Raw genomic sequence first — 25,154 nt, 5'->3', positions numbered from 1 at the left:
ATCACTCCTGTGTTCCAGTGGCCCTTTATCACTCCCATCACTCCTGTGTTCCAATGGCCCTTTATCACTCCCATCACTCCTGTGTTCCAGTGGCCCTTTATCACTCCCATCACTCCTGTGTTCCAATGGCCCTTTATCACTCCCATGACTCCTGTGTTCCAATGGCACGTTGTGTTCGCTGATCCAAGTTTAAGTTTAAAAGACTAATTGATGGTTAGAAAACCCTTTTGCGATTATGTTACAGCCAGAAATGTCCTTTTTTTCCATGGAAGCAGCTCGAAGACCCCAAACTTTTGAACGGTAGATTGAGATCCTTTAGTTTTTTTGATCATTGTTATTCTGCAAACCATTCACTATTTTAGTCTTCATCCTCGGGACGTTAATATCGTTTTGGAGTTGGGGGAATCCAGAACTTTACCCAACACTGTAGGTGAGGTCTCATCAGAGGTCCGCGGAGGAAGCACCTCCATCCGCCTGCGATTAACGCCTCTCGCTATACAGCCCAGCACCCGGCAGGCATTTCCGATGCTTTATTCTCTGCTTTCCTTTAAATCCCCAGAATAACAGAAATAAAATAATAAATCCAACGCTTCTTGAGTTATCAGCGGGTGGGTAATTGAGAAGAGATATAGTGGAAAGACGCGAGACGATGAGACCGAGAGGAGTCTCGGATAACTGCTACGCGTTTAGTGAGAATCCACGGAAAAGGGACTGAGATTTGGGGAAAAGGTAGTTAATTTTTAGACAGATTAATCTTCAAGGAATGTTGTGAAATCCTAGAGAAAACAGAGGTGCGACGGTACGGGCGGCCTTAGCCAGCGACAAAGTCCAGAGGCGGCAGGGGACTCGCTGATCTGTGTGTCGGGGGTATAGATATGATAAGAGACTTTAGAGCAGGGGAGTCCAACCGACGGCCCTCCAGCCGCTGCAGGACTACATCTCCCATCCTCCTCAGCCAGCCCAGTAACTGAAAGAGCATTATGGGAGATGCAGTCCTGCAGCAGCTGGAGGGCCGCAGGTTGGACGCCCCTGCTTTAGAGCATCCTCAGAAATGTAAATCCCGTCACGTGGAAAGCTTGTAGCGATCGCCTAACAGTAACGGGTCCAGTAAGGCACTGGAAGAAATATGGCTAACCAGTGATCGGAAGGAACAACGGGGAGGAAAAATCATGCAGATCCTGAGCACAGGACGCTATTTGCTGCACACATAAGACGGGTAATACATACCGATGTATTTATTGTTTTATTCTAGTAGCGCAATTACAATGTGTTAGCAGATAAGACCCGTCCCATCCCTCTAGTCATCTAGACTTCAGCAGTCTTTGGGTTCAGGATAGCTCTATGTTTATCCCAGTACTGTATTAATCTTTAACACTTCTGCTGGGAGGCAGTTCCACTTATCCACCACCCTCACATGGGTTTATAATGAACGATAACATGCAGGATCTGAGAGGACGATAGATCATCTTTAAAGATAACGTCATCCTTTCTAAAACCCAAGCATATGGCAAGCAAACGAAAACCTAAAACCCTCGAAAATGCATTTATTTCACCTTTATTTATTCTAATAATAATATGCAAGACCACTAGTGCTGTATTTCCCGGTTTCAACATACTCTTGGGGAACTTGAGCAACTCTGAGCCTTTTTCTTAGGTAACAAAAAAAACATGACTTTTACCAATATCTTGTTTAATCGTTGAAGTTTTATTTGATTTTAAGGGCGGAAGCTCTTATCTAATGTAAGAAACGACTGCACGGAAATCACAACTCTTTTGCTCTTTATCGCTTATTTCGCTGCCTCCGAGCAGATCGAGATAATAATCAACGGTAGAGAGAAGGGAGCGGAAATCAATGTTTCAGATGTCGAGTACTTTGCTACAAACAGACAAAAAAAAGACCTAAAGTAATCCAAAATTCCCCCTCCCTGCGCTCATCACGTTCTTCTTCTGCTTGTCATCGCGCACACGCTATACTTATTGCCTTCCAGCTCCAGGGCACCTGAGACCCTCGACACACGCAAAGAAAGTGTCCCCAATGCCGCCACTGATTGGCTGCTTTAAGCCGATAGCAGAGGGGTCTGTGTACTGCAGCTTCCCCTAAAGTGGCTTTATTTGTTACTGGCAAATTACACATATGTAAATACCTTAACCCACATTCTTTGTTGGCATGGCTGCACAGGAGAGTACAATACGATTACTCTAAGCTCGGGACGCCGGCAAACGGCCGCTCAGAGACCACAGGAAGCCGAATACAATCAGAGTCATCGGAAAACCACAAAAAAATATATATATATATATCTTGATTGAGGAAGACTTAAATTGGTGAGGACAAGATTTCTATGACTACAGAATATTATTCCTGCATCTTGTCCATTTTAAATAAATTATAATCTATACAGGCGGTATATTCAGGGGGCGTGAATCGATTTATAGCGCGCCCCGAACCTACGATAAGCAATATGGCTGTTTCTTCTATGGAGACTGCCTTCAGGGGACAAAACCAGTAGAGCCTCTGCAGAAATAAAATATATATATATTATATAATATCTCACTATGCGCCATTAAAAACATTGGTGACCCGCTACCATGATAATTATAATGACTCAAAAGAAATACAAGCCTGATACAAAAAACACAAGATACGGTCAGCAAGTTTATTAAACACCCAACAGTATTATTAGTTTAATGGACAAAAAAATACTTGTAAAAAAATATATTTCAAGTTAGGAACCCACAAAATATTAAAAAAAAGTCTTAAAAAGCCATACAGTCGGGCAAAATGCCAGATAAAAAAAAAGTGCAAATGAAACGCAGAGAATTTATTTAATCAACAGCTATAATGCAACCAAAAAAATTAATTCTGAAATAAATACGTGGCTGATTCAAGTTAAGTGGAGCTTTTTTTTTTAGGGAATCTGCTGCAGTGCATTACAAGTTTATTTTATGTTAATTAATGTATTTGTTCGACAAACGGCAAGAAGGCACGGAGTGCAAAATGTAAGCTTTAAGCTGCTCAAATACAAAAAAATAGCAAAATTCCTTATCAGATCGAGCAGAAAGTCAGTAGTTCCATTCCACGGACAACAAACACACACGGAAATATACGCCTGCAGCAAATCGCTATCAAATAACGTCAGTAATATATTACCCATCTTTCCATGTCTGAGGCCAGCAGCTATTAACCTATTCCTTTGAGTAAAAAAACATAAATGGACTTTTACACCAAAACATCAATCCCTCTTAAGTCTAATTATCTCTTGCATGGAGTGGACAATGAACCCGTAAGATGGAGTCATGCTTATCGTAATAATGTATAATAAGAAGGAGTGTAGAAAGTTAGAGCCGCCACCCAGGAGAGGAGGTTTTCTTGGTGCTCATCTGGTGCAGTAGTCTATGTGGGCCAGGAGCTCTCGGTGTTGGCTCGTAGGATAAACGGCTCTGCAGTTGGGGCACTCCAGGAAGCTTTCGTCCAGGGGGTTTCTGTGTTTTGGGTATTGCTCTCGGAAGGTCAGTTTGTCTTCAAAGTCAGCGTGGAAGTTGGCGGTCGGGTCGATGCAGCAGCCGTCGTGAAGGGGTTTCTGGAAAGGCGGAACGAAGACAAAAATTTGTGATTAGAAACGTGACGGCAACACGTTGGAAGGGGAGACGCCATGTTTTTATCGGTGCCACTCGTATTGCTCTGGATACGGGTTGTGGCACCATTATATACGATCCCAATCAACCAGACAAAAACAACGTTTATCTCCTAGGGGTGCCTTTCTGAAGATGAAGGTTTAGGGGCAGATTCAGGAAGAGCATCGTTTTTAAAGCAGTTTCGGGAATTTAGCGGATCTCCCTCAAGTATTTGGTGAAATGGGGTTTTTTTTTGGCACTTACGGACGGCTCCAGCTTTGCCATTTGCTCCCGTGCTTTACGCAGCTCCTTGAGGACTTTATGGAGTTGGTGCTGAACTTTCTGGCGGTCGGCTTTCTCGTTGTCAAAGTCTTCAGTGCACCTCTGAATCTGACAGACGAGAGAAAAAAGAAAAATCGCTTAAAGCTTCTGTAACGTTCTAATCCATTCCTGTACATCTGTAATCTAGAAAGAAAAAAAAATTCTCCTTAAGACATTCCTGAAAATGTCCTTGTTTAGCATCAAAGTGCCACTGCAATAATTGTAAATCCAGGATGTACCCGAAAAACGAGAGATTTCAATGTTTTTTTTTTATTTTTATTTTTTTAACATCCCTGTGGAAAAACCATGGGAAAACCTAAAACAGAATACCTGATATTCCAATGCGGAGACTCGCTGCTGGTCCTCTTGGTACTTCAGTAAGGACTTCTGCATCACTTGAATCTGCAGTTTGATGAAATTAAAGCTTTTATAATGGCTGCCGCCATCTACATAATACAGAGAATCCACACATACGCGATGAAGCCATATTTTCAAAAGGAGAAAAACAGTCTCCATAGAGAATTTTTCACTTGTTCATGCGCTACACCAGTAAATAAAATGCGTTTAATTGCACGACATAGCATGTAAAGTAAATCTTTTGTCTAAGAGGAACAGCACCTTAAATACAAAGAAAATAAGGTCTAGCGTGGAATGACAGAAAAGCAGAATTTTGGCTGAAACATTATTTCTTAAAGCCCTACATTAAAGTTATGATAGCGTATATTGTTATAGGAAGTTATACAGTTAGATAAACTACTATTCAAAAGTTTGGGGTAACTTAGCTGTTTTCGCGGAAAATAACGACATTTCTAGCTGTCACATAATTGGAAAAGTGTTTTCTAACAATTAATTAGCCTTGCAAACTTAAACTTCAGCAAACACAACGTGCCATTGGAACACAGGAGTGATGGGAGTGATAAAGGGCCACTGGAACGCAGGAGTGATGGGAGTGATAAAGGGCCACTGGAACGCAGGAGTGATGGGAGTGATAAAGGGCCACTGGAACGCAGGAGTGATGGGAGTGATAAAGGGCCATTGGAACACAGGAGTGATGGGAGTGATAAAGGGCCATTGGAACGCAGGAGTGATGGGAGTGATAAAGAGCCATTGGAACACAGGAGTGATGGGAGTGATAAAGGGCCATTGGAACACAGGAGTGATGGGAGTGATAAAAGGGGCCTCTGTATGCCAATGAAGAGATTCCATTAAAAATCAGCAGTTTCCCGCTACAAATTTCTGATCCATTTCATGTTATTTTCTTTCAAACACAAACAATGAAATTTCTAAGTGACCCCAAACTTTTGAACGGCTTTATCTTTTTGGTCCTACCTGGTTCGTCAGCTCCCTAGATTTGTTCTTCTCTTCCTCAGCTTTCTCTCTGTATAACTCCAGCTCCATCTTCAGCCTCTGCATTTTGTCCTTCATGCGTCTCTGCTCCTCTTCGCTTTGCTGCCGCTCGCTTTCACGCACCGACTGCAGCGATGCCGACAAACCCTCTGCCTCTCTCTTTTTCTCCTCGTATTTAACCCTTACGGCAGAGAGCTCAGCGTTCAGCTGGGCCGTCAGTTTCTTCTCTCCTTCGAGATCTTTCTTCGCGGTCAGTAAGAGCCGGTCATAATATTTCTGCTTCTCATCCTGCTTTCCTACAAGAATAAAGACCCGCTTCACGAAGTGAACAATGATATTGCTTCCGAACTTCTGAGGTTTATTGAAACACTGGAGTCGGTAAGTTTAATTAATTAAGAAACCTCATTGGATTTTCACGAATGGTTTGTATATTTAATCAGAAAGAAGTAAACGATCTTCTCCGATCATTATATGGATCTATAAATCAGCAAACTGGGTCAAGTTGTTGAGACTTCTTTATAGATGGCATTTTATTCATATGTTTAAAGGGACGGTATAACCGTCGCTCCTGGTGACCAGGTGTGTCTAGAGCACCTGGGATGTATGTATGGTCTAGACGCTAACTCTACGGCTAGACAACCTGTAGCTACTCAGCCCTGCACTGGAAGAACACATTCAGCAGATCACGGGAAGAGTAGACTTGTCCATGACTGTCCTGGGCGCAGAGAGTACAGGTTGGCCCTGGGCGCTGCGTACCTTCAGAAGTTGCCTCCTTGGCTTGCTGTTGTAGAGTTTGGTTGAAGTTTGCCAGCTGCTGCTCCAGTTCAAAGATTCGACCCATTAAACCCTGAACGTAGGTCTCTCGCTGCTGGTCGTACACCAACCACTGCTGGTTCTTCTCTAAAGCCTTTGGGGGGGGGAACAATGGCAGACAATGATCAGCCTTTAAGACAAAAAAACCACACAACATGATAAACACTCCATTACTTTAGGGCCCTGGAACCCGAGGAGGGATACATTGAAGAAACGTTGGCTACCAGCAATAATAATTCTAAGATAAGTCTTCTTAACTACCAGCCTTTGCTATACATCGAGTATATCGTTTGTCTTTATTCCTCCCCGTTGAGCTTTCTCTCTCCTATTAACGTTTAGCTTATTGTTAGTTTCGGGCAGCTTTTGCAAGAGAGCTTCGTCAATCAGATATGCTGGCTCTGCCACCGGCTGCCTCCAACCCCAGACTCCCCCCTTATTTATTCTAAATATTTCTACAAACAAAAAAAACGCAATTTAATAAATCATTAAGTTATGCTAAAAAGTGTAAAAGACCAGGTTAATATAATAGTCGCCTTCATCCAAACTAGAATAAACGTCATTGGTTCCCATTGTACCGGATAATAAACCATGTACCCAGAGGACTCCGATACAATAAAACACAGATCAACATTGTAAAAAGAAAAAAAACCATTGTGACGGTATAAAAACGACCGCGTGTTCGGAGAGGAAGTGTACTTTCCCACCCGACCATTAAAACCACTCGTCCTGAAATGCTTTGGCCGGTGCGGCTGCATAACGAGCTATAAAAAAAAAAAAAAAGAAAAAAAAGATCTGATGTCTGCAGATAGACGTTACATTCTACGTCTGATTTCTCCCCCGGCCACGATTTTGAATCCTTAGTCGCACGCACTCCGTAGAGGGACAAAAAAAAGGTGCTGGAAAAAGCGAGCGAAAAGAAAAAAAAAACGAGAGAGAGAATGAGACATAACGCTAAGATCTCAGGTCCGTTCTAAAGATTATTTCCCTTTATGAGGAGCCCATTGGGAAATATGAAGCCCGTTTTTTCCCCAATCATGTTTTTATTTTCAAAATGCACCCCACAGAGTCTGTTTAACCCTTTTATATATTTAATGTTTGGTAATTTCTCCACCATTTTCAAATGCAACACATACCCAGACATGAAAACACATCCACCCTGACATACCATACCCCGACGCACACACACTTACATACCCCGACACACACACACACACACACACACACATGTACCCTGTGAAGCCTCAAGCTATCCCCATGCAGATTGCAAACAAGATGAGGGGCATTAAGGATTAAGTAACTGAATATACACACACACACACACACACACACACACACACACACACACACCTGTATAAAAGTATTGAACCACGAACATCCAACTGTGCATTCAGACCGACTTCTGCAAAGATGAGCGAAAGGAGGTCAGTAAACTGCCCTCTTTTCTCCTAAACGCTTAAGTGTATGCCTTACTTAAAATATATCTGCTTGACCAGTTTTTTTTTTTTTAATGGCGATGAAAACAAGTTTAACAGCACTTTCACTTGTCTCAAAGATACTCACATCTTTCAACTGGCCCTCGAGGACGCTCAAATTCTCCCCTTCTTTTGTAGAACCCTGCAGAGAAAAAACACACGTCTACTTCTTACAATGAAACATATGAACAATTTTTAAGATGATAAATGAAGGGTTACAATGAACCGAGACTCCAAGAAGTCTTATTTCAGCACCACAAACATCTTGATACGTTGAAGGGGTTAACAAAAACACACCTAGCAATTAGGACTTCAGAATTAATATTGGAAATAAAGACCAGGAATGTACATCGAGGAGCGCGATTTGGGCGATTGGCCCCATTTTTGTTGCAGATCGGCTGCAGCGCTTGCCCGAGATACGATGTTAACCATGCGCAGTACACCTGTGTTTTAAGAACCGCTCATAATTTGATTTTTGAAATAGACTCCATAATATGGCTCTTGATTACTCTTAACAGCGAATAAGGTCGGATCATTTCCACCGCCAAGAATAACGATCAAGAAAACGGAAATTTTTTACTCACCGTAAATTCCTTTTTCCTTAGTCCAGTGGCAGTACAAGTGGGGTAGTAATCTTCCTCGGGACAAGTAGAATCTAAAGTGAATAAATAGTTAAAATGTACGCAGCCCCTCCTCCTTACCCATAAAAACCGGCACCTCTCCAAAGATGGCAGTTAGTAACAAGAAACACAGAAATGGATGCAAAAAATAAAGTTTATTATCAAGGAAGGGAGGGAAATCCGTACTGCCACTGGACTAAGGAAAAAGGAATTTACGGTGAGTAAAAAATTTCCGTTTTTCCTGTCATCCAGTGGCAGTACAAGTGGGATGTAACAAGATCCCGGAGAAGGGGGGGAAAAATGCCTAGGAGACAACAGCTCGAAGCACCTTGCGCCCGAAATCCGCCGCAGAGGAGGAAAAGACGTCTAGCCGGTAATGTTGTATAAATGTATTAAACGAGGACCAGGAAGCCGCCTTGCAGATCTCTTCAGGAGAAGCCGAAGCCTTTTCAGCCCAAGAAGCAGACATGGCTCTAGTGGAGTGAGCCTTGACGGGACATCTAAGCAACTCGCCATTGGCCTGGTAGGCCATACGAATGGTGTCAACAAGCCATCGGGAAATGGTAGCCTTTGAAGCCGCCTTACCAGCCGAATGACCAAAATAATTGACAAAAAGGTGGTCGGTGGTACGGAAGGATGAAGTACGCTTGAGATATATGTCCAAAGCCCTTTAACATCCAAGGAATGCCATTTACATTCGTCCGGGGAGGAAGGAGACGGAAAAAACGAGGGAAGAACCAATGGTTGATTGATACTCGCCCTGGAGATGACTTTCGGAAGAAACGAGGGTTTTAAATGCAACACAACCTTGTCCTGATGGAAAACAGTGAAATCCGCAGAAGACGAGAGGGCTTGAAGTTCCCCCACTCTCTTGGCTGAAGTAATTGCCACCAAAAAAATCGTCTTGAGGGACAGGATCTTCAATGAAACTTCCTCCAATGGTTCGAAAGGAGCCGAACAAAGAGCCTGCAGGACGAGAGTAAGATCCCAGGTAGGAAAAGGAGACCTTGACGGGGGACGCCGAATAGTTGCGGCTTTAAAGAAACGTCTCACCAGAAGGTGAGAGGCCAAGTCTGAAAGAAAAAAATGGTTAAGTGCCGAGACCTGACCCTTTAAGGTAGAAACGCTGAGACCTGAATCCAAACCATCTTGCAAGAACTGCAGAATAGAGCTGACATTCTGAGGGAAGACCGCCAAACCTCGAGCAGAGCACCACAGAAGAAATTTTTTCCAAATACGAAAATAGACCCTGGATGTAGAGCGTCTTACAGAATTCAACAGAAGATCAGAAAGGTCACCGTCAACACCTTGGTTCCGCAGAATCATCCTTGCAAAAGCCAGGCCGTCAACCGAAACATCCGAAGGAGGTCTGGAGGAAGCTCCCTGTCGTCCATCAAAGGCTCCGACGTCGGAAGTTCCCAGGATGCCAAGGTAAGTTGTCTGAGAAGGGCAAACCAACTTCGACTTGGCCAGCAAGGAATGATGGCCAAGACCCTGGCCCTGTCTGAGCAAATCTTTTGGAGAATTCTCGGGATCAAGGCCACCGGAGGAAATATGTAGGCCAAATGGAAATTCCATTGAATTGAAAGACCGTCCAGAACCTGAGGATAATCCAGCCTGTTGAGGGATGCAAAAACCGGCACTTTCCTGTTTTTTCTGGTAGCCATCAAGTCTATCTCTGGAAGGCCGAATCTTGCTACCAAGATGGAGAAGGTATGAGCGGTCAGGGACCATTCCGCCTGAGACCACTTTGCCCGGCTGAGGTCGTCTGCAAGAAGATTGTAGCAGCCTCTGATGTGGGTTGCCGAGATGTCCTGCAGATGTTGTTGGGACCACTTCATTAAAACGGAGCACAGAACCTGAAGCTTTTGCGATCGCGTCCCTCCTTGCTTGTTTATGTAAGCCACTGTCGTAGCGTTGTCCGACTGGATTCTTACAAAACGACCCTCCACATGGGGCCTGAAAGCCATGAGGGCCAGAAGGACTGCCTTTAATTCCCTGTAATTTGAAGACTGATGAGAATCTTCCGGAGACCAAAGTCCCTGTCTGAAGAGGCAACCTAAATGCGCCCCCCAGCCGATTCTGGAGGCATCTGTGGTTAGAGTTATCCAATGTCGGGGTTGGAATGAGACACCCCCGGAAAGATGGGTTGATTTCTTCCACCAGTTCAGCTGAGATAGAACTTGGCGTGATATTGTGAAGATTGCGTCTAAGTCTTCTTCCCTTCTTGACCAGTTGGAAAGGATCTGCCACTGTAAGGGACGCAGCTGAGACTTTGCCCAATGGACCGCAGGGATGGACGCTGTAAGAACACCCAGGACACTCATAGCCCTTCTGACAGAGCCGGTAGGATTCCTTTGAAGAAAGGAAATTTCCTGTCGTATCTTCCTGATCTTTGATTGCGGGAGGAAGATACACTGGGAAACTGAGTCCACCATCAACCCCAGGAACTGGATCCTGGTGGAGGGAAGGAGATTGGATTTCTCCTTGTTGATGATCCAGCCATGTTGTTCTAGAAAATGAACCGTGGTGTCCAAGTCTGCCAGAAGTTTTTGTGTAGAGTTGGCCTTGATGAGCCAGTCGTCCAAGTATGGCACGAGAGCGACACCCCGGAGCCTTAGGCTTGCTGTCAAAGGGCACAGGATCTTGGTAAAAACTCTTGGAGCCGACGAAAGACCGAATGGGAGGGCTGTGAATTGAAAGTGATAAAGTCTCTTGTTTACTCGAACCGAGAACCTGAGGAACTTTTTGGACGCTTCGGCCATAGGCACATGAAGATAGGCGTCTTTAAATCCAGTGTAACCATGAAGTCTCCTCTTTGAAGAATCTGAGTGACCGATTTGATGTTCTCCATACGGAAGTGTTGATAGCGTATACAACTGTTGACCCTCTTTAGATCCAAAACTGGACGGAAGGAACCGTCCGGCTTTGGAACCAGAAAGAGACGAGAGTAGACACCCTGGAATCTGTGACGAACTGGGACCTTCTCTATGACTCCCTTCCGTAGCAGCGTAAGGCATGCTGAAAACAGGGCTACATTCTTGCTTCTCGCAGGATAGGAGGAGATGAGAAAACGGCTCAAAGGAGGTCGAAAAAACTTGATTTTGTATCCCTCCGCAATGATCTTCCGAATCCAAAAATTTTGAGTGGTCTGCTCCCAGGCGTCTCTGAACCATAGCAATCTTCCTCCCACTCTGTCAGAACTTCCTCTTTTCTTGCTTACCAGGACGTTCTTGGAATTTCCTATCTCCGTAGGGACGACGAAAATTCTGAGAGCGGGAAGACTGGAACGGTCTGGCATTCCGATAAGGGTATTTACGATTCCATTTGGGCCTTCTATCTTGAGGGAGAGCTCGTTTGGTATCCGACATCTGTCTGATCAGGTCTTCTAGCGGAGCTCCAAACAGCTTCTTCCTCTCAAAAGGTAAATCACATAAAGAGGCCTTGGATGCTGAATCCGCTGTCCAGGATCGTAACCACAGGGCTCTTCGTGCCACTGAGGACAATCCCATAGTTCTGGCCGATAATTTAAGAGATTCTTGTGATGAATCCAACAAAAAACTATTGGAAAGCTTCAACCTATTAAGGAGTCTGGAAATCTCAGAATCTGAGTCATCGGAGAGACATTCTCCCAAGGCGTGAATCCAAATATTCTGGGCTCTAGCCACCGCCGCGCTGGCGATCGTAGCCTTGCACTGCGAACCAGCAGCCTGAAATATGCGCCTGCACGAAGTTTCTGCCCTTCTATCCATGGGGTCTTTAAGACCTGACACCCCTCCGATTGGAATGGTCGTCTTTTTGGAAAGTTGTGCAATTTGGAAGTCCACTTTAGGGGGATCATCCCACGTGTCTTCCCCTTGCAGTTTAAACAGTTGTCTGAACTGTTTAGAAATAAAGGCTCTTTTACCCGGGTGCTTCCATTCTCTTTCCATAAGCTCTGTAAATTTCGGAAGAACCGGAAAACCTTTAACCTTCTCTGAATCTTCCTCTAGCAACAGTCGTGAAACCTCCTTAAAAAACTTACGAAGCTCCTGAGGAGGGAAAAAAACCTCATCTTCTGAACTATCACTTGAAGTAGAAAGAGATGAGTGAGAGATTTCACCGGAGGAAAGGTCTGATCTAGATGATGATCTGGACCTCTTGCGCTTATGCGAACTTTCCTTCCTTTTTTCCTGGGAATGAGCAGCAGAAAGTTGAAAAGCTTCAAAGGTCTGGGCCAAGTTCTCCTGGAACCAACCCAGGAAGGAATGCAAATCTTTTTGCTTTTCAGTAGCAAGTTGTTCCGCTGAGCATGAATTACACAATTTCTTACGACAACCATCCGGGAGAGGAGTAGCACACTCTGAACAAGCCATATGCTTGGATTTAGAAGTAGCTTTCCTGGGAGCTGGTGGCCTTTTATCTTTCTCCGGAATGTCGGTAGGAACCGGGCTAGACATCTGATAAGAGAAAACAGAGGTTAAAAAAAAAAAAAAAATATATATATATTTTTTTTTTTTTTTTTTTTTTTTCATATATCCGAGGGCAGAGAAAGTATAGAGCCAAGATAAAAAAATCTTACCCTAAACTCCTCTGAACCGTGTGGGGGGGCTGGTGACACGGTAATCCTGTACTGGCAATGCCCCTGCAGTCAGACAGGAAAAAGCGCTTTTTATAGCATTCAAAAATGCCGCCCTCCGGAAGATCCGATTCGCGCATGCTCAGTAGCGCGATCGGATCTTCAGTGGAACGCAACGACACCCGGGCGTGCGTTCCACAGTAATGCGCATGCTCCCGCATCCAAATACAAAAGGATGCATCACAGTCATCTTCCGTAACGCGAACCGCTACGGAAGGAAAAGCCTCTCTCTGCTCACCACCCGGGGAGCAATCGGAGGAAGAGGGACCCCCAGGCAGCAACCCGTGCGCCTCACCAGCAAGTCCGTCCGGAACAGAAGATTCTACCGTCCGTCCCTGAAAGGGACAAGAAAAAAACTGCCATCTTTGGAGAGGTGCCGGTTTTTATGGGTAAGGAGGAGGGGCTGCGTACATTTTAACTATTTATTCACTTTAGATTCTACTTGTCCCGAGGAAGATTACTACCCCACTTGTACTGCCACTGGATGACAGGAAAAGTTTGTGACTCGAATGGTCATATTTATTACCTTTCTTGGTTGATGACAGTGAGGACCCATTACACGGCGGTGCTTAATCAGTCATCAGACTACTACCCCGGACATACAAGATGCATTACATACAGGTCCATCCAACAAAAGCTGCTCCAGGGCATCCTTTACTAATCCATAAACTGTGAACAGAGGTGACATCACTATGAAGGACATCAATAAGCTGAGAGAGGTGACATCACTCTGAAGGACCACCTTCAGCCTGCTTCTCCTGTAAACTGTTGAGCTGGCCCTGTATAATGTATAATGTATTGTTATGCATTAAGCAGTCAGCTCAGCCCTCCTTCTCAAGAACTGGTCAGGGGTAGATTTTTCCCATAATGTATAGCGTTGCCCACAAATGTGTTGGTTAATAAACACAAATGATAACTCCCAGATTTATTATGGTTGTTTCTTTCCAGATCTACAGATGGACACCTATTTAAAGCCAGCTGGAATCTTAAGAGCAAGCACGCCGTCTCATTATGGATCCCCCCAACATATACATACATTTATACATTATATCCCTTTTTCAACAACTATGGTTTTAACCCGTAAATGTAATACAGCCTCGTGTTCCTTTCCATTTATACAAAAGTAATCAGATTATACAGTTTCTGCCACGTCTCTATGTTGTCGATTCAGATATACCCGTTTTTCAGCGGACTGCAGACATTTAAAAATTGCTAGTAATAAGACCAGCATCCATCTTTTTGGCTGAGCGCATAAGCCGGGTTATATTGACTGTTTCTATGTGAAAACCCCACTGCTTCCATCATTTCAACTTATATAGCCTTTTCCCGGAACATCATGTAATGTAACGGTAAGAGCTCTCAGCCCGTAGGAAGCCTTTGCTGCCCATTTAAATGTTAACAATGCATTATAAATGACGTAATCTGAAACAAGTACTGTTTTGCCTTAACTACGCGGGGTTAATGGACACTTAGCAAGTTTAAGAGTTACGGCTTGATAGGAATCTGTTCTGCAGCGAAACGCTGCCCCCTGGTGGAGCAGCCGATTACTGCAACTAGTGTGAAAAATAAAGATTGAACATGGGGGGGGGGGACATGGAAATCAAAATAAATGAAAATAAAAAAGTTTATGCTTTCCGATGCATTATATATGTTTTCTTGCATATCAATATCTAGTCTCCTTTTAATAACACCTTCTATGTATCTGCAATCTTAAGGACGTTTATCTCACAGGACAACTGCTTTTCTTCTAGGATGTTGGTTAAACCTGCTCTTCGAAATAAAACCCTTTTGTAATAAAATGTGTCTTTAGAAATAATCAATTTTAACACAGGCTTCCCGGAAAGACCTTAAAGAAATCTCCATACGTTAACATACAGATCACTATGCATTACGTATGCGAGAAGAGAGAGATAGGACTTTATTATTTCCTTGGGCGCTCCCCAATAAACATCATTGTGGGTTCTTACATAGCCTACGATATCGGCTGCTTTTACTTGCAACGTCCTTCTCACCTGGGAGTCTATAAGCGCGGCCGTTTGCTTCCGGAAATTTTGAGCGAGTTTCTCCACTTTTCTGGCATCCTGTTCAGCAGCTACGATATTCTCATTCAGTTTAGATTTCAGCGCGTCTTTCAGGCTCCGAATCTCTTGGGCATTTTTCTCCTTCAAAGTTTCCAGCTCTAGAATTTTCTGTGAAAATTAAAAAACTTGGTCTGTTAGTAATGCTGGCATCTTGACGCAGGATAATTAACCTTCAAATTCAAACCAAACATTGTACCTAATATAATGATTACCACTTGTATAATGTATCTTATGAGATTTAAGTTGAATAAAGATAACTCTCATTCCACTGAACGTGTTTGCTGTCTGTTATTCTAAGAGTTATTAAATATATTCTATAAATAACGGGATTTAAAACATTTTCTTGCATTAAAGATTAGTGATTTTGAGACAGACCTATGTTTCTTTTACACAGCTTTTAGGATCATTATGTGTACAACTTTAAATATAATTTCTATAAAAATAAAGAATGGATACACCCGCAAACTACACACAACGCATATAACGCACTCCTAGTATGAATCTGGAAATCTAAAGTGATGGTTTATAGAGACACTAAAAGGACACTAACATTTGACTAAACATTTGACCGAGCACATCCCCCTGCACAGCATTTAGCAAGGAGAAGGGGGCAAATGCATAGGGTGAAGGTACCACCCAGCTATAAAAATGCATTAAGGTGCATATACTGGTCGGAGTGTCCCTTTAAGATTCTTGGAGTTAGAACGCCAAACCAGAGATTGAATAGTTACACCGTGCAATATAATTGCAAGGAAGACATTATTCTCTATCACAAAACACCAGAAAGCAGGTTTTTACCTCCAGAAGTTTGCTCCTCTCCGCATCGGACATTTTCCCTTTCGCATGGTTGGACTCATCCAGGGACCTTTTCAAGGCTGCGTTTTCTTTCTTGAGTTTCTCCAAATTGGGATCAGGTTTGGCAGGACCGGGTCTTATTCCCAGCTTGTTACTCAAGATTTTGGTGTTCATGTCGGCGCGGCTCTGGTGGGGTTGACATCGAAAGCATTCACAAAATAAGTGTCAAGTTTGATGTTGAACTTCAAAAAATAAGTCTTTAAACACTATATCGGATGTATTTTGCAACATCATAGATATGTACCAAATTAGAACGATGCTTTAATCTTCTATTCTGTAGTTCATCTCCCATTGGGGTATATTTACTAAAAGGAGAGTTGTGGTTTTGACTCCATGAAGGTCCAACCTCTGATCTTATGCCGCAGTTAGAGCTTGACTGGGGCCATATAATATATAGTTAAATCAGTGAGATTCCCCCAAAAGCCTGCTCAGACCTTCTTGGTTGAAAAGAAACCGACCGGCGTTGGTCCTTCATAGTAAAAAGCGAAACGTGGGAGTTAAAAATACAACTCTCCTTTTTATGAATAGACCCCATTGTCACTTACAGCCTAACGAGCTTCTATTATCCCACCCGGCTTCCAAACTTCACTTATTATTACTTTGTTCAAGAAGTCCATGAAGGAATCTTGTTCTTTATACACACAGCTGAGATCTAAGTTTTTATATAAATGTAACACTTACCTGGAGCGGTTTTGCGAACGGGGTCTGTATGATCTGGAATCAAACCTATAAAATAACACAATCAGATTAATTACAATTGAGACAACAAAGAAAATTGTGCAGGGCTCTTGAAACAAAGCCGTTACTCAACGTTACGGGAAACAATGTTTCTGTTTGAAAGACGCGCTTTTGCGGTCGCCGGCTGTATCGATATGACTTTTCACACCTCTGGAAGTTATACAAATGTAAAACAGAAACAGAAAGCTCTCAGTTTTAAATCTTTCAGTCTCTGATGACCTAGTGATAACTTGTAACAAAAAAATACAATCGGGTTTCAAACATTAGAGCTGCTGTTCCCCTCGCTCCGCTAAAGACTCGCTGCCCACCATCACGCTCGCTGCCCACCATCACGCTCGCTGCCCATCACTGTGGATTAGGGTGTGTAAAGCTTTGCTGTTTTGTATGCATGAGCATTTCAATAAACTTAAGCACAGCTTTTAAGAAATAAAAAATAAAATTTTATTTTTCTCTACATGAAAAATAATTTACCTGGGGTAAATATTTTAAGAGCCCCCCTAGGTGGTGAAAAGCGCCCCGACAGCCCCACTTAAGAAAAATGCATATTATAGTATTCTGAGTAACGCAAATCCCCAGTACTTCAGTGCCCATTCTTCAAAAACAGAGATGTTAGGTAGAAGCTGCAGCACTGGAGCTGACTGGCGGTAAGTATACACCACTAGTCGAGAGATGTTGTTTTTGGCCGAGCACGTGTCCTGCACAGAGAATAAAAGGAGCATACGGGAATCCCATTCATGCGCGTTAACAGGGACACCACAGAGATTTAAAGGGACCTCTCAGCTATCATATGCACAAACGCTTTGTATAAATGGGACAGCACCTTTAACTACACGTTAATACCATTCACAGCATTTAGCCTCAAATCACAGACTTCGCATGAAGTTTAAGGAGCTTCACATTGACTAAGTTGTGATTCAGAAGCATCTCTGCTCTATCTGGACCAACTAGTTAAAAATATATAGCAGGCACAGACAGGAAATGACATGTGCAGGCAGTGTATATATATATATATATATATATATATATAAATTTCTAGATTACTACACTTACCTGAATGTTCAGCTTCTGAAGTTAATTACCGACATAACCGGAAATCAGGACGTCCGTTTCACTGCCTCACAAAGCGGTACCTGTCCTACCGCAGTGACAGCTGCCTAGCTGCTCCATCACAACAACACACCAGCCACTTCCGGAAAGTTTGAAAACCGCGCCGTCCGCTGTCATACGTCACACGCACGATCTTCAGCCAATAGCAGCGCGGAGCAACGAGTTCTACATAACAGAGACAACATCGCTAAGAAGATTTGTCCGCACTACAGAACATGAAACTACGTAGAGCGGCCATTTTTGTGGAGACCGTAATTTAATTGGAGCCGCGGATGTGGCTTCACAAAGATGGAATCACGTAAGGAGACACCATAAAATTCCGTGTCTTAAAGGAGTTTTTTTTTTAATTATGCGCGCTTTGGTGTCACAACATTGTTAACCTTCTACCAGCCAAGGGAAACTATGGGAAATATGTAATTATATATATGTTCTTATTTATGTTTTCATACAAAATGGAAATAGTCACAACAAGCAGAAGGAAGACTAATAAAAATATTTTTGTGATTTTTTTTTTAGTAAAAGTGTTAAATGTTCTTTTTAACACTTTTACTAAAAAAAAATCACAGCTTTGTGAAGCTGATTTTTGTTTTGCTTTTATTATGCTGACAATCTAAAGCATCACAATAATAATAATAATAATAATAAACTATTCATTCAATGATCTTTGAAATGCTGGATGAAAAATGGATAAAAGATAGGGACTTCAACCCTGTTCAGGTCATCACAAAATGTACATGTTTATCCAAAAAAGTCACATTGTTATTTAGTGTAAAATTATTTCAAGTATAAAAATCACAAATGAACAAGTTGTTCATGTAATGTAAATGTAAAGATGACATTTAAATGAAAGTGTAGCATATCGGGTTTTAATTCATTTGATGCCCGATAGCAGCCAGCGTGGGCTACAAGTAAAGAGAAGATATCTAGTAGATCATGTGATAAGAAATATATATAATTAATATCAGTGATATTAGCTGGAATGGGGATTTAGCAGAGGTGCGGCTCACAAATGGTTCTAGGCCACTCTAGATTCTCAATCGGATAGGATTACAAAACCTCTACTTAAAAGTCTAGTCCGTCCCAGGTTAAGAAGAAAAAGTAAACAGAAACCAGTGCCTCTTATATATGTGCTGAACAAACACTTCATATAGTTTATTCTTTTCAGATATTCTGGATTTCAGGGGGTTTTTTTTAAGATCATTTGCAAGAACGACCAGAGAATCCCAGGCTAAACATGTCACAAAAACACTGCCTAATGGTCGGACAGAAATATTGTCTTGTATGTTGTGAATGAAGGAAACGTGCTTATTATTATTTATTATTATTATTTATTGTTTTGTATACCACCATCAAATTCCGTAGCGCTGTACAAGTGCTTGTATATTCTCTTTTGCAAAGCAGTATCCGTCCGGTGGTTATGATTTTCTCTTAGGTGCTAACTATGGGGCTCGTGAGAACTCTGAGAGGCGCAGCATCAGCGTGCCTAAAACTTTGGATTGACCCAGAGTCTCCGGGTGAAGATCTCCTTCCCCGAGCCTCCAGCCCAGCTTTATCTTTCTCCAAGTAGGGGTGTGGTGTGTGTGACCACGCCCATCTCCCATCCCACTCCCCACCCACTTAAGGTAGACTACCCTGTGATGTTCCCAGTTATGAGCATCAGGATTGCAGATAACTGCTCATGGGAAATGCATTGGACGTCAACAAAATGGGCCACCTGTGGGTAACGTGGACAGATGTGCCTCTTAATAATTCTGTAAGGTTGAAACATACCGTGATGACTGCCTGATCTGGGGAAGAAGAAGCCTCAAAACCTTAGATCCTGAATAACTGATATGGTATTTACATTTAATGAACCAGGAGGACCAAGTGGTTCTCCTCTGCCTCTTCAATCTATGTTCCTTCACCTGCACCCCACCTCTAAAGCATTGGAAATGTCTAAATCTAGAAGATAATAGCTGGGACTGGGGCATTTGCATGTATTATGATTCTTAATCACGTCTCAACATTTTAACAGTACTTTTATCAAAGGTGGTCATTAGACTCTTGAGCGAGACAGACAACCATTATTTTAGACACAACGACGTTCAACCGACACTGCAGAGACATCTGCTTCTCTCCATCCTTACCAACCCCACCAAAAAGTCTCCACCACCTTTTCAGCAGTGTAAAGCGTCTCACAAATGTTCTGGATAACAGATTTTGGTTATCTCATACTTACAATGGAATAAATGAGTACAACACGTATTACATGTCTCCAGCATCTGATAAGCGATTTATTTGCTGTAATTCTCACTGATATTATTTTAAGGAGCATACCGTGACATATTAGTCACATCCAACCCCGCCGCGATAATATAACTTAAAGGAAGTTCTGGAATAGAATATGAAGTACACAAGCAATGAGCAATCATCACACGGGGGGGTTACTAAGAGGTTCTTATCAACCCAACGTATGTTGTCTATGTATCACAGACAGAGAATACTTTAGTTAGTATTTACTACCCCTGGCTGTTGTGCCCTAAGAAGAGAAGACCTTACTAATGAATGCTGAAGACATAATGTCCTCAAGATGGTAGATTAACCAGCGGAATTACGTCTGCAGGTCCTCGTTACAGACTCATCAGAAGACGTTGGAATCAAGAACCCACAAAGTGAAGATGATACCCATCGTACAGCGCTACGGAATATGATGGCGCTGTATAAAACAAGGAATAATAATAATACCTGGAGGCTAATTTGAAGCCTATTCTATTGGGTAAAGAATAGACAAATTCAGATATTAAAAATCATTTTTTATAGGGCTTTAATTGAGGAGGACCAGGCAGGAGGAGGTGTGAGTGGAGGCAACTTCTAGTAATATTACGCATACATATTTCATGCCATTTTTCCAGTATGTTTTTATGAATGAAGAAGAAATGTCGTTGTGTCATTTCCTTTAGACTGCACCGTTAGTATTGTGACAGCCTTATAGCATTTTTTATAGCAAAACCATTCTCCAAGTTAATTGCGCATTTTTCACTATAATGGTGGAAGCAGGAAACCCCATAATGAAGACGATGGGCACGCAGATTAACGTTAGATTGGTATGATTGATAAATACAGAGGGGTATTTATAACAAAAAGTTTGGAAAGTGATTTTATCACCATAGCAACCAATGTAATATCCCTGCTTATTAGACCATTGGCTTGGTTGCTATGGTGATAAGAGCACTTTTCCAACTTTGCACTGAAATTAGTGCCGTCATTGACAAAGACAAGAAAGCATGACATTTAAAAGGTTAAAAGTTGTTAACAAATACCACAACGCTGTATAATTTAAATGTGGTGTGTCTAACCTGTATTATACAACAGCAGCTGAAGACCTTGGCTGTGAGCTTATTAGTACTATTAGTATCATTTATGCCCCCAAAGAGCTTGCTTGTGCCATCTCTGTCCCCAAACAGCTTGTCAATACCCCCCAAACAGCCTGCCTGTGCCATCTTTGCCACTAGCTTGTCAATAACCCCCAAACAGCCTGCCTGTTCAATCTTTGCCCCCAAACAGCCTTCGTGCTGTGTGCAGACGGATCCAGCATGCAGGAAGTGGATGGGATGTCACTTCCTGCAAGCTGGATCAGTCAGACAAAACATGCAGGGAGACCGTGAGAGGTCATCCGATCATATGGTCTTTACACTCTCGGTGCCGCTAGGTGCGGGTAATATTTTAAAAGGGGAATGGGACAAGTGGGGGTCTTCTGGACCCCCTAGGATAACAGGCCTGGTCGCAGTTGCAGCCCCTGCGACCGTGATTGTTACCCTGTTTCCCATTTTGCAAGAGCTTGTGAGTTTGCAGCAAATGTTTGAAGGGATAAAGAGGTACGCAGCAGTCTGGGGACCCCAGGCGAAGAGAAGACCTCTGAGGTCCCAAAGGCTTAAGTCATTTTACATACACCTTTTCTATGCTATCCCAATTAAAGGGACTGGGCTAGAATCACGTCTGCCTCCTAAGGGCAACCAATTAGGAACCATCCTGTCCCCCCTGATAAACGCGCCCATGGGGGCAATGTTTTCACTATAGAGCAATCACCATGGAAACAATTTGAAATGTCCGACTTATTATCGCTCTATATAGCCCAGAGTTTTATGAGCACCAACATTCCAGTTTCTAGAACACATTATAATAATGAACCTCCTGTATTATGCGGCTGGGTTACGGGTTTTGTTATTTTTTCAGTTATAACTCCATATTATACAATTTCCTTCCTTGAAATGCTTTATTCAGCCCTTCCTTCCTGGCAGAGAATCCACCGATGTCTAGGATCACTCTACTCATTCAGCGATCTCAAGTTTGCCTGCAGAATATCACAGAGTTAACTTAATGGGGGGGGGATTTGCCCCTCATAATTCTTACATACATAGAATACAAACATAGAATTTCAAACCCATTCGACCCCGTCTAGTCACTGCTGTAAAGACTTAAACCTTAATCAGTCCTTTTAGATTCAGGAACCATATGCCTATCCCATGCATGTTTAATTTCCCTCACTGTATTAGGCTCTACCGCCTCTGCTGGAAGGCTGTTCCCCGTATCCACCACCTTTTCAGCAGTGTAAAACCTTTACAAATAGTTAAAACTATTCACGGTCCTTTCTATGGCTTTGAAACAAACGTTACTATATGCAGGTAACCTACTGGCGCCCACAAAGTTGGGTAAAAGGAAGAGAAAAATGAACTTTTTGTCTCCTAAAATGATATTGCTGATTTCTTTGTAAGAAAGTAACTATGTAACGAAAATAGATGAATGGTGGACTTGGCCCACATGTAACATAAGCAAGAGTGGAACAAGATACCGGACGCGGGTCTCAGCTGTTCACCGACATATTCGTTAAACAGCCGAAAAAAGCAGATGGAGGCTGCGGAACGGATAGAGGTTTACAGGAGCCGCTAAAAACGAAAACAGCTGAAATTCCACATTTAAGAGGCTGGGGGTTGGCAGACCAGATGAGACTTAAATCGGGGTAACCACATTTCCCCTATACTCAGGAACACATATGGAAGCCATTGCTGACTGCTGCCCTGCATAATGCATTATATATAATATATACTGTGTATATATATATATATATATATATAAATTTGTTTTAACATTTCTGGAGTTTTTGTGTTCAGCTGTAATTTTCTTCTTTCTTATTTACTGTACCCACAAATTATAAATTGATTTTGTCAGGACAAGAAGAGCTTTCCTTGGATACCATTATTTTGATCATATCATATAATGTATTATAAAAACATAATAAAATATGGTGAAAAATGTAAAAAACTATTTTTTTCTGTGTTTTATTGGAAGAATATTTTACTCATCTACAAAAGCTAATGAAAAAATTGATTTTAATACTTACATTACACTCCTACATTCTACACTATTTTGTTGTTTTTTTTTGTACTTTGGGGGCAAGAAAGTGATTTTTATGTATATTTTTTTAACATTTATTTACTTTTTTTTACATTTCAATGCTTCCCCTTGTGGTGTCATGGTTACATCACTGGACGTTTTTTTAAATTTTCATTTATTCTTTATTTAAAATGTTTAAATATTTTATTTTTTATATATTTTATATTTGCAGGGCTCCGTTGCCCTGCGTTGCTTATTGCAGCGTCTGTGAGGTCTCAGGATGGACGTCGCCATCATGTAAAAGGCATTCTGCTTTTCAATTGGTTAATGTGATCGCTCCAGTGCGCCCTTTTAAATTGTTTTTGGTGTTGCTGAATGAAGCGATTAGAAAGCGATCGTTAACTGCATGTGTTAACTTTTCTGTGACCTGCCTGGCATGTCAATTGTCATTAAGGGGTTAAAGCCTGTGATAAATCTTTTTCAAATATGAGTTAAAGCAAATTCTGCTATCTACGGGCGATATATGTAATCTATATTTGTCAAATAGTCTTTACCAAATGTATTGGTTTGCCTTCAAAATATTGTGTGTTGTTGGAGCTATATAAATAAAAGATAAAAATAATAATAAAAGTAAATAGAGGGAACAAAAACAGTGGTGGTTTTCCCTTTTTACATCTAGATTGTAAGCTCTTTGAGCAGGGCCCTTATTACCTTTGTTTCTATAAGTGCAGATTGTCATGTGATGCATTACTAGTTTTGTCCTGTTTACTTGTACAACACTACAGAATATGATGGCGCTATATAAATCAACAAATAATAAATGTTACAGTTTACATATTGTAGTTACAGTTGTCTGCCAGCAGGGGCAGTATCGGAATGCATCAAATGGCAATGATGCAGCTGCTCGTGTATAAAGAAATATGCTTCCGATGGGATGATATAGGGGTAGGTAACCTTGGGGTAACCTTTTCTGCTGCCCCCAGCCACCTCCTCCTCAGCTGGCATCTGCACCACTTTAAAAGGAGCACCTTTCAGACACAAGCGGCTAAGTATGATGTCATATCTCGGCATGCTGTGTCTTAAAGACGCACAGCGCCTTCAATTGCATGCCTTTAAGATTAAGCTTCCTTATAACTGGAACTGATGTTCTAAAAGAGTGCATGCAATATGCGTCATGCAATGATTTAAATGCCCCTTACTGTACATTGAGACTTACCTATAAAAAAGTAATTGTGGTGCAAAGTTTGAGAAGTGGTCTTATCACCATAGCAACTATAGACTGATCGGAGCTCTTTTGAACTGTCGTAGTAATATGGGCTACTACTTATTGGATGAGATATTTTAAGTATTTTTACCTTCTGCCACTCAAAACGCTAATACGATCTAAAATATGTATTTTGGTCTCTAACAGTTTCAGGGGGTGCAGCGTTAAAAATAAAATGCAGAAAGTAATATGACAGATTGGGTTAATATGTTTATGTCTGACGTTGACCAGGAGCTCTGGCCAGTGCTGACAACTCTTTGAAGACGCTCACCTTTCTGATCCTAAACAACTAATTTTGGTTTGGGGCTCATTGAAGGGGTCCTTTTAATATAGGACTAGCAAGAAACCGAATACAATGTGACAACAAGCCTTGTATGGACAGTCCTGGGCACTCTATGGGCAATACTGACAAATCTATGGGCAGTACATACAATCCATGGGCAATACATACAATCTATGGGCAATACATACAATCTATAGGCAGTACATACAATCTATAGGCAGTACATACAATCTATGGGCAGTACATACAATCTTTGGGCAGTACATACAATCTATGGGCAATACATACAATCTATGGGCAATACATACAATCTATAGGCAGTACATACAATCTATAGGCAGTACATACAATCTATAGGCAGTACATACAATCTATGGGCAATACATACAATCTATGGGTAGTACTGACAGCCTATGGGCAATACATACAATCCATGGGCAGTACTTACAACCTATGGGCAGTACTGACAATCTATGGGCAGTACTTACAACCTATGGGCAATACATACAATCCATGAGCAGTACTTGAGAATTCTATAGACAATCCTAACAATCTATTGCTTTTGCTTTAGGGCAATTTAACCAAGAATTGCTCTTGTTTTCAGCGTGCATGAAAGCGCAGGCTGGTACCTGTTTCTGTTAGTGATCTGCAGA

The 25,154-nt window shown here is 42.0% G+C and overlaps 1 protein-coding gene across 1 annotated transcript; it reads right to left on the bottom strand.

Moving 5' to 3' along the window:
* Window positions 1-3,203: 3,203 nt before the first annotated feature.
* On the bottom strand, window positions 3,204-17,669 carry CEP55 (centrosomal protein 55). The gene is made up of 10 exons (XM_053450965.1): window positions 17,528-17,669; window positions 16,421-16,465; window positions 15,683-15,865; window positions 14,816-14,992; window positions 7,654-7,707; window positions 6,037-6,187; window positions 5,263-5,576; window positions 4,264-4,335; window positions 3,877-4,002; window positions 3,204-3,578 (listed from the first exon to the last, which is right to left on the bottom strand). The coding sequence occupies exons 3-10, from the start codon at window positions 15,851-15,853 to the stop codon at window positions 3,375-3,377; spliced, it is 1,269 nt and encodes a 422-aa protein (XP_053306940.1). The 5' UTR covers window positions 15,854-15,865; window positions 16,421-16,465; window positions 17,528-17,669; the 3' UTR covers window positions 3,204-3,374.
* Between the last annotated feature and the right edge of the window lie 7,485 nt (window positions 17,670-25,154).

This window comes from Spea bombifrons, chromosome 11 (genome assembly GCF_027358695.1).
Source record: "Spea bombifrons isolate aSpeBom1 chromosome 11, aSpeBom1.2.pri, whole genome shotgun sequence".
NCBI lineage: Eukaryota > Metazoa > Chordata > Amphibia > Anura > Pelobatidae > Spea > Spea bombifrons.
The sequence above is the reverse complement of the archived record's forward strand: the minus strand, read 5'-3'. Positions and strand labels throughout refer to the sequence as shown.

What these genes read in the sequence shown, in the direction of transcription:
- CEP55 (XM_053450965.1), bottom strand. Translation starts at nt 15,853, where the DNA reads ATGAACACCAAAATCTTGAGTAACAAGCTGGGAATAAGACCCGGTCCT. An exon ending in AGAGGAGCAAACTTCTGGAG is followed by an intron (nt 14,993 to 15,682) that starts GTAAAAACCTGC and finishes TAATTTTCACAG; the next exon opens with AAAATTCTAGAGCTGGAAAC. An exon ending in TGGCAAAGCTGGAGCCGTCC is followed by an intron (nt 3,579 to 3,876) that starts GTAAGTGCCAAA and finishes CCGCCTTTCCAG; the next exon opens with AAACCCCTTCACGACGGCTG.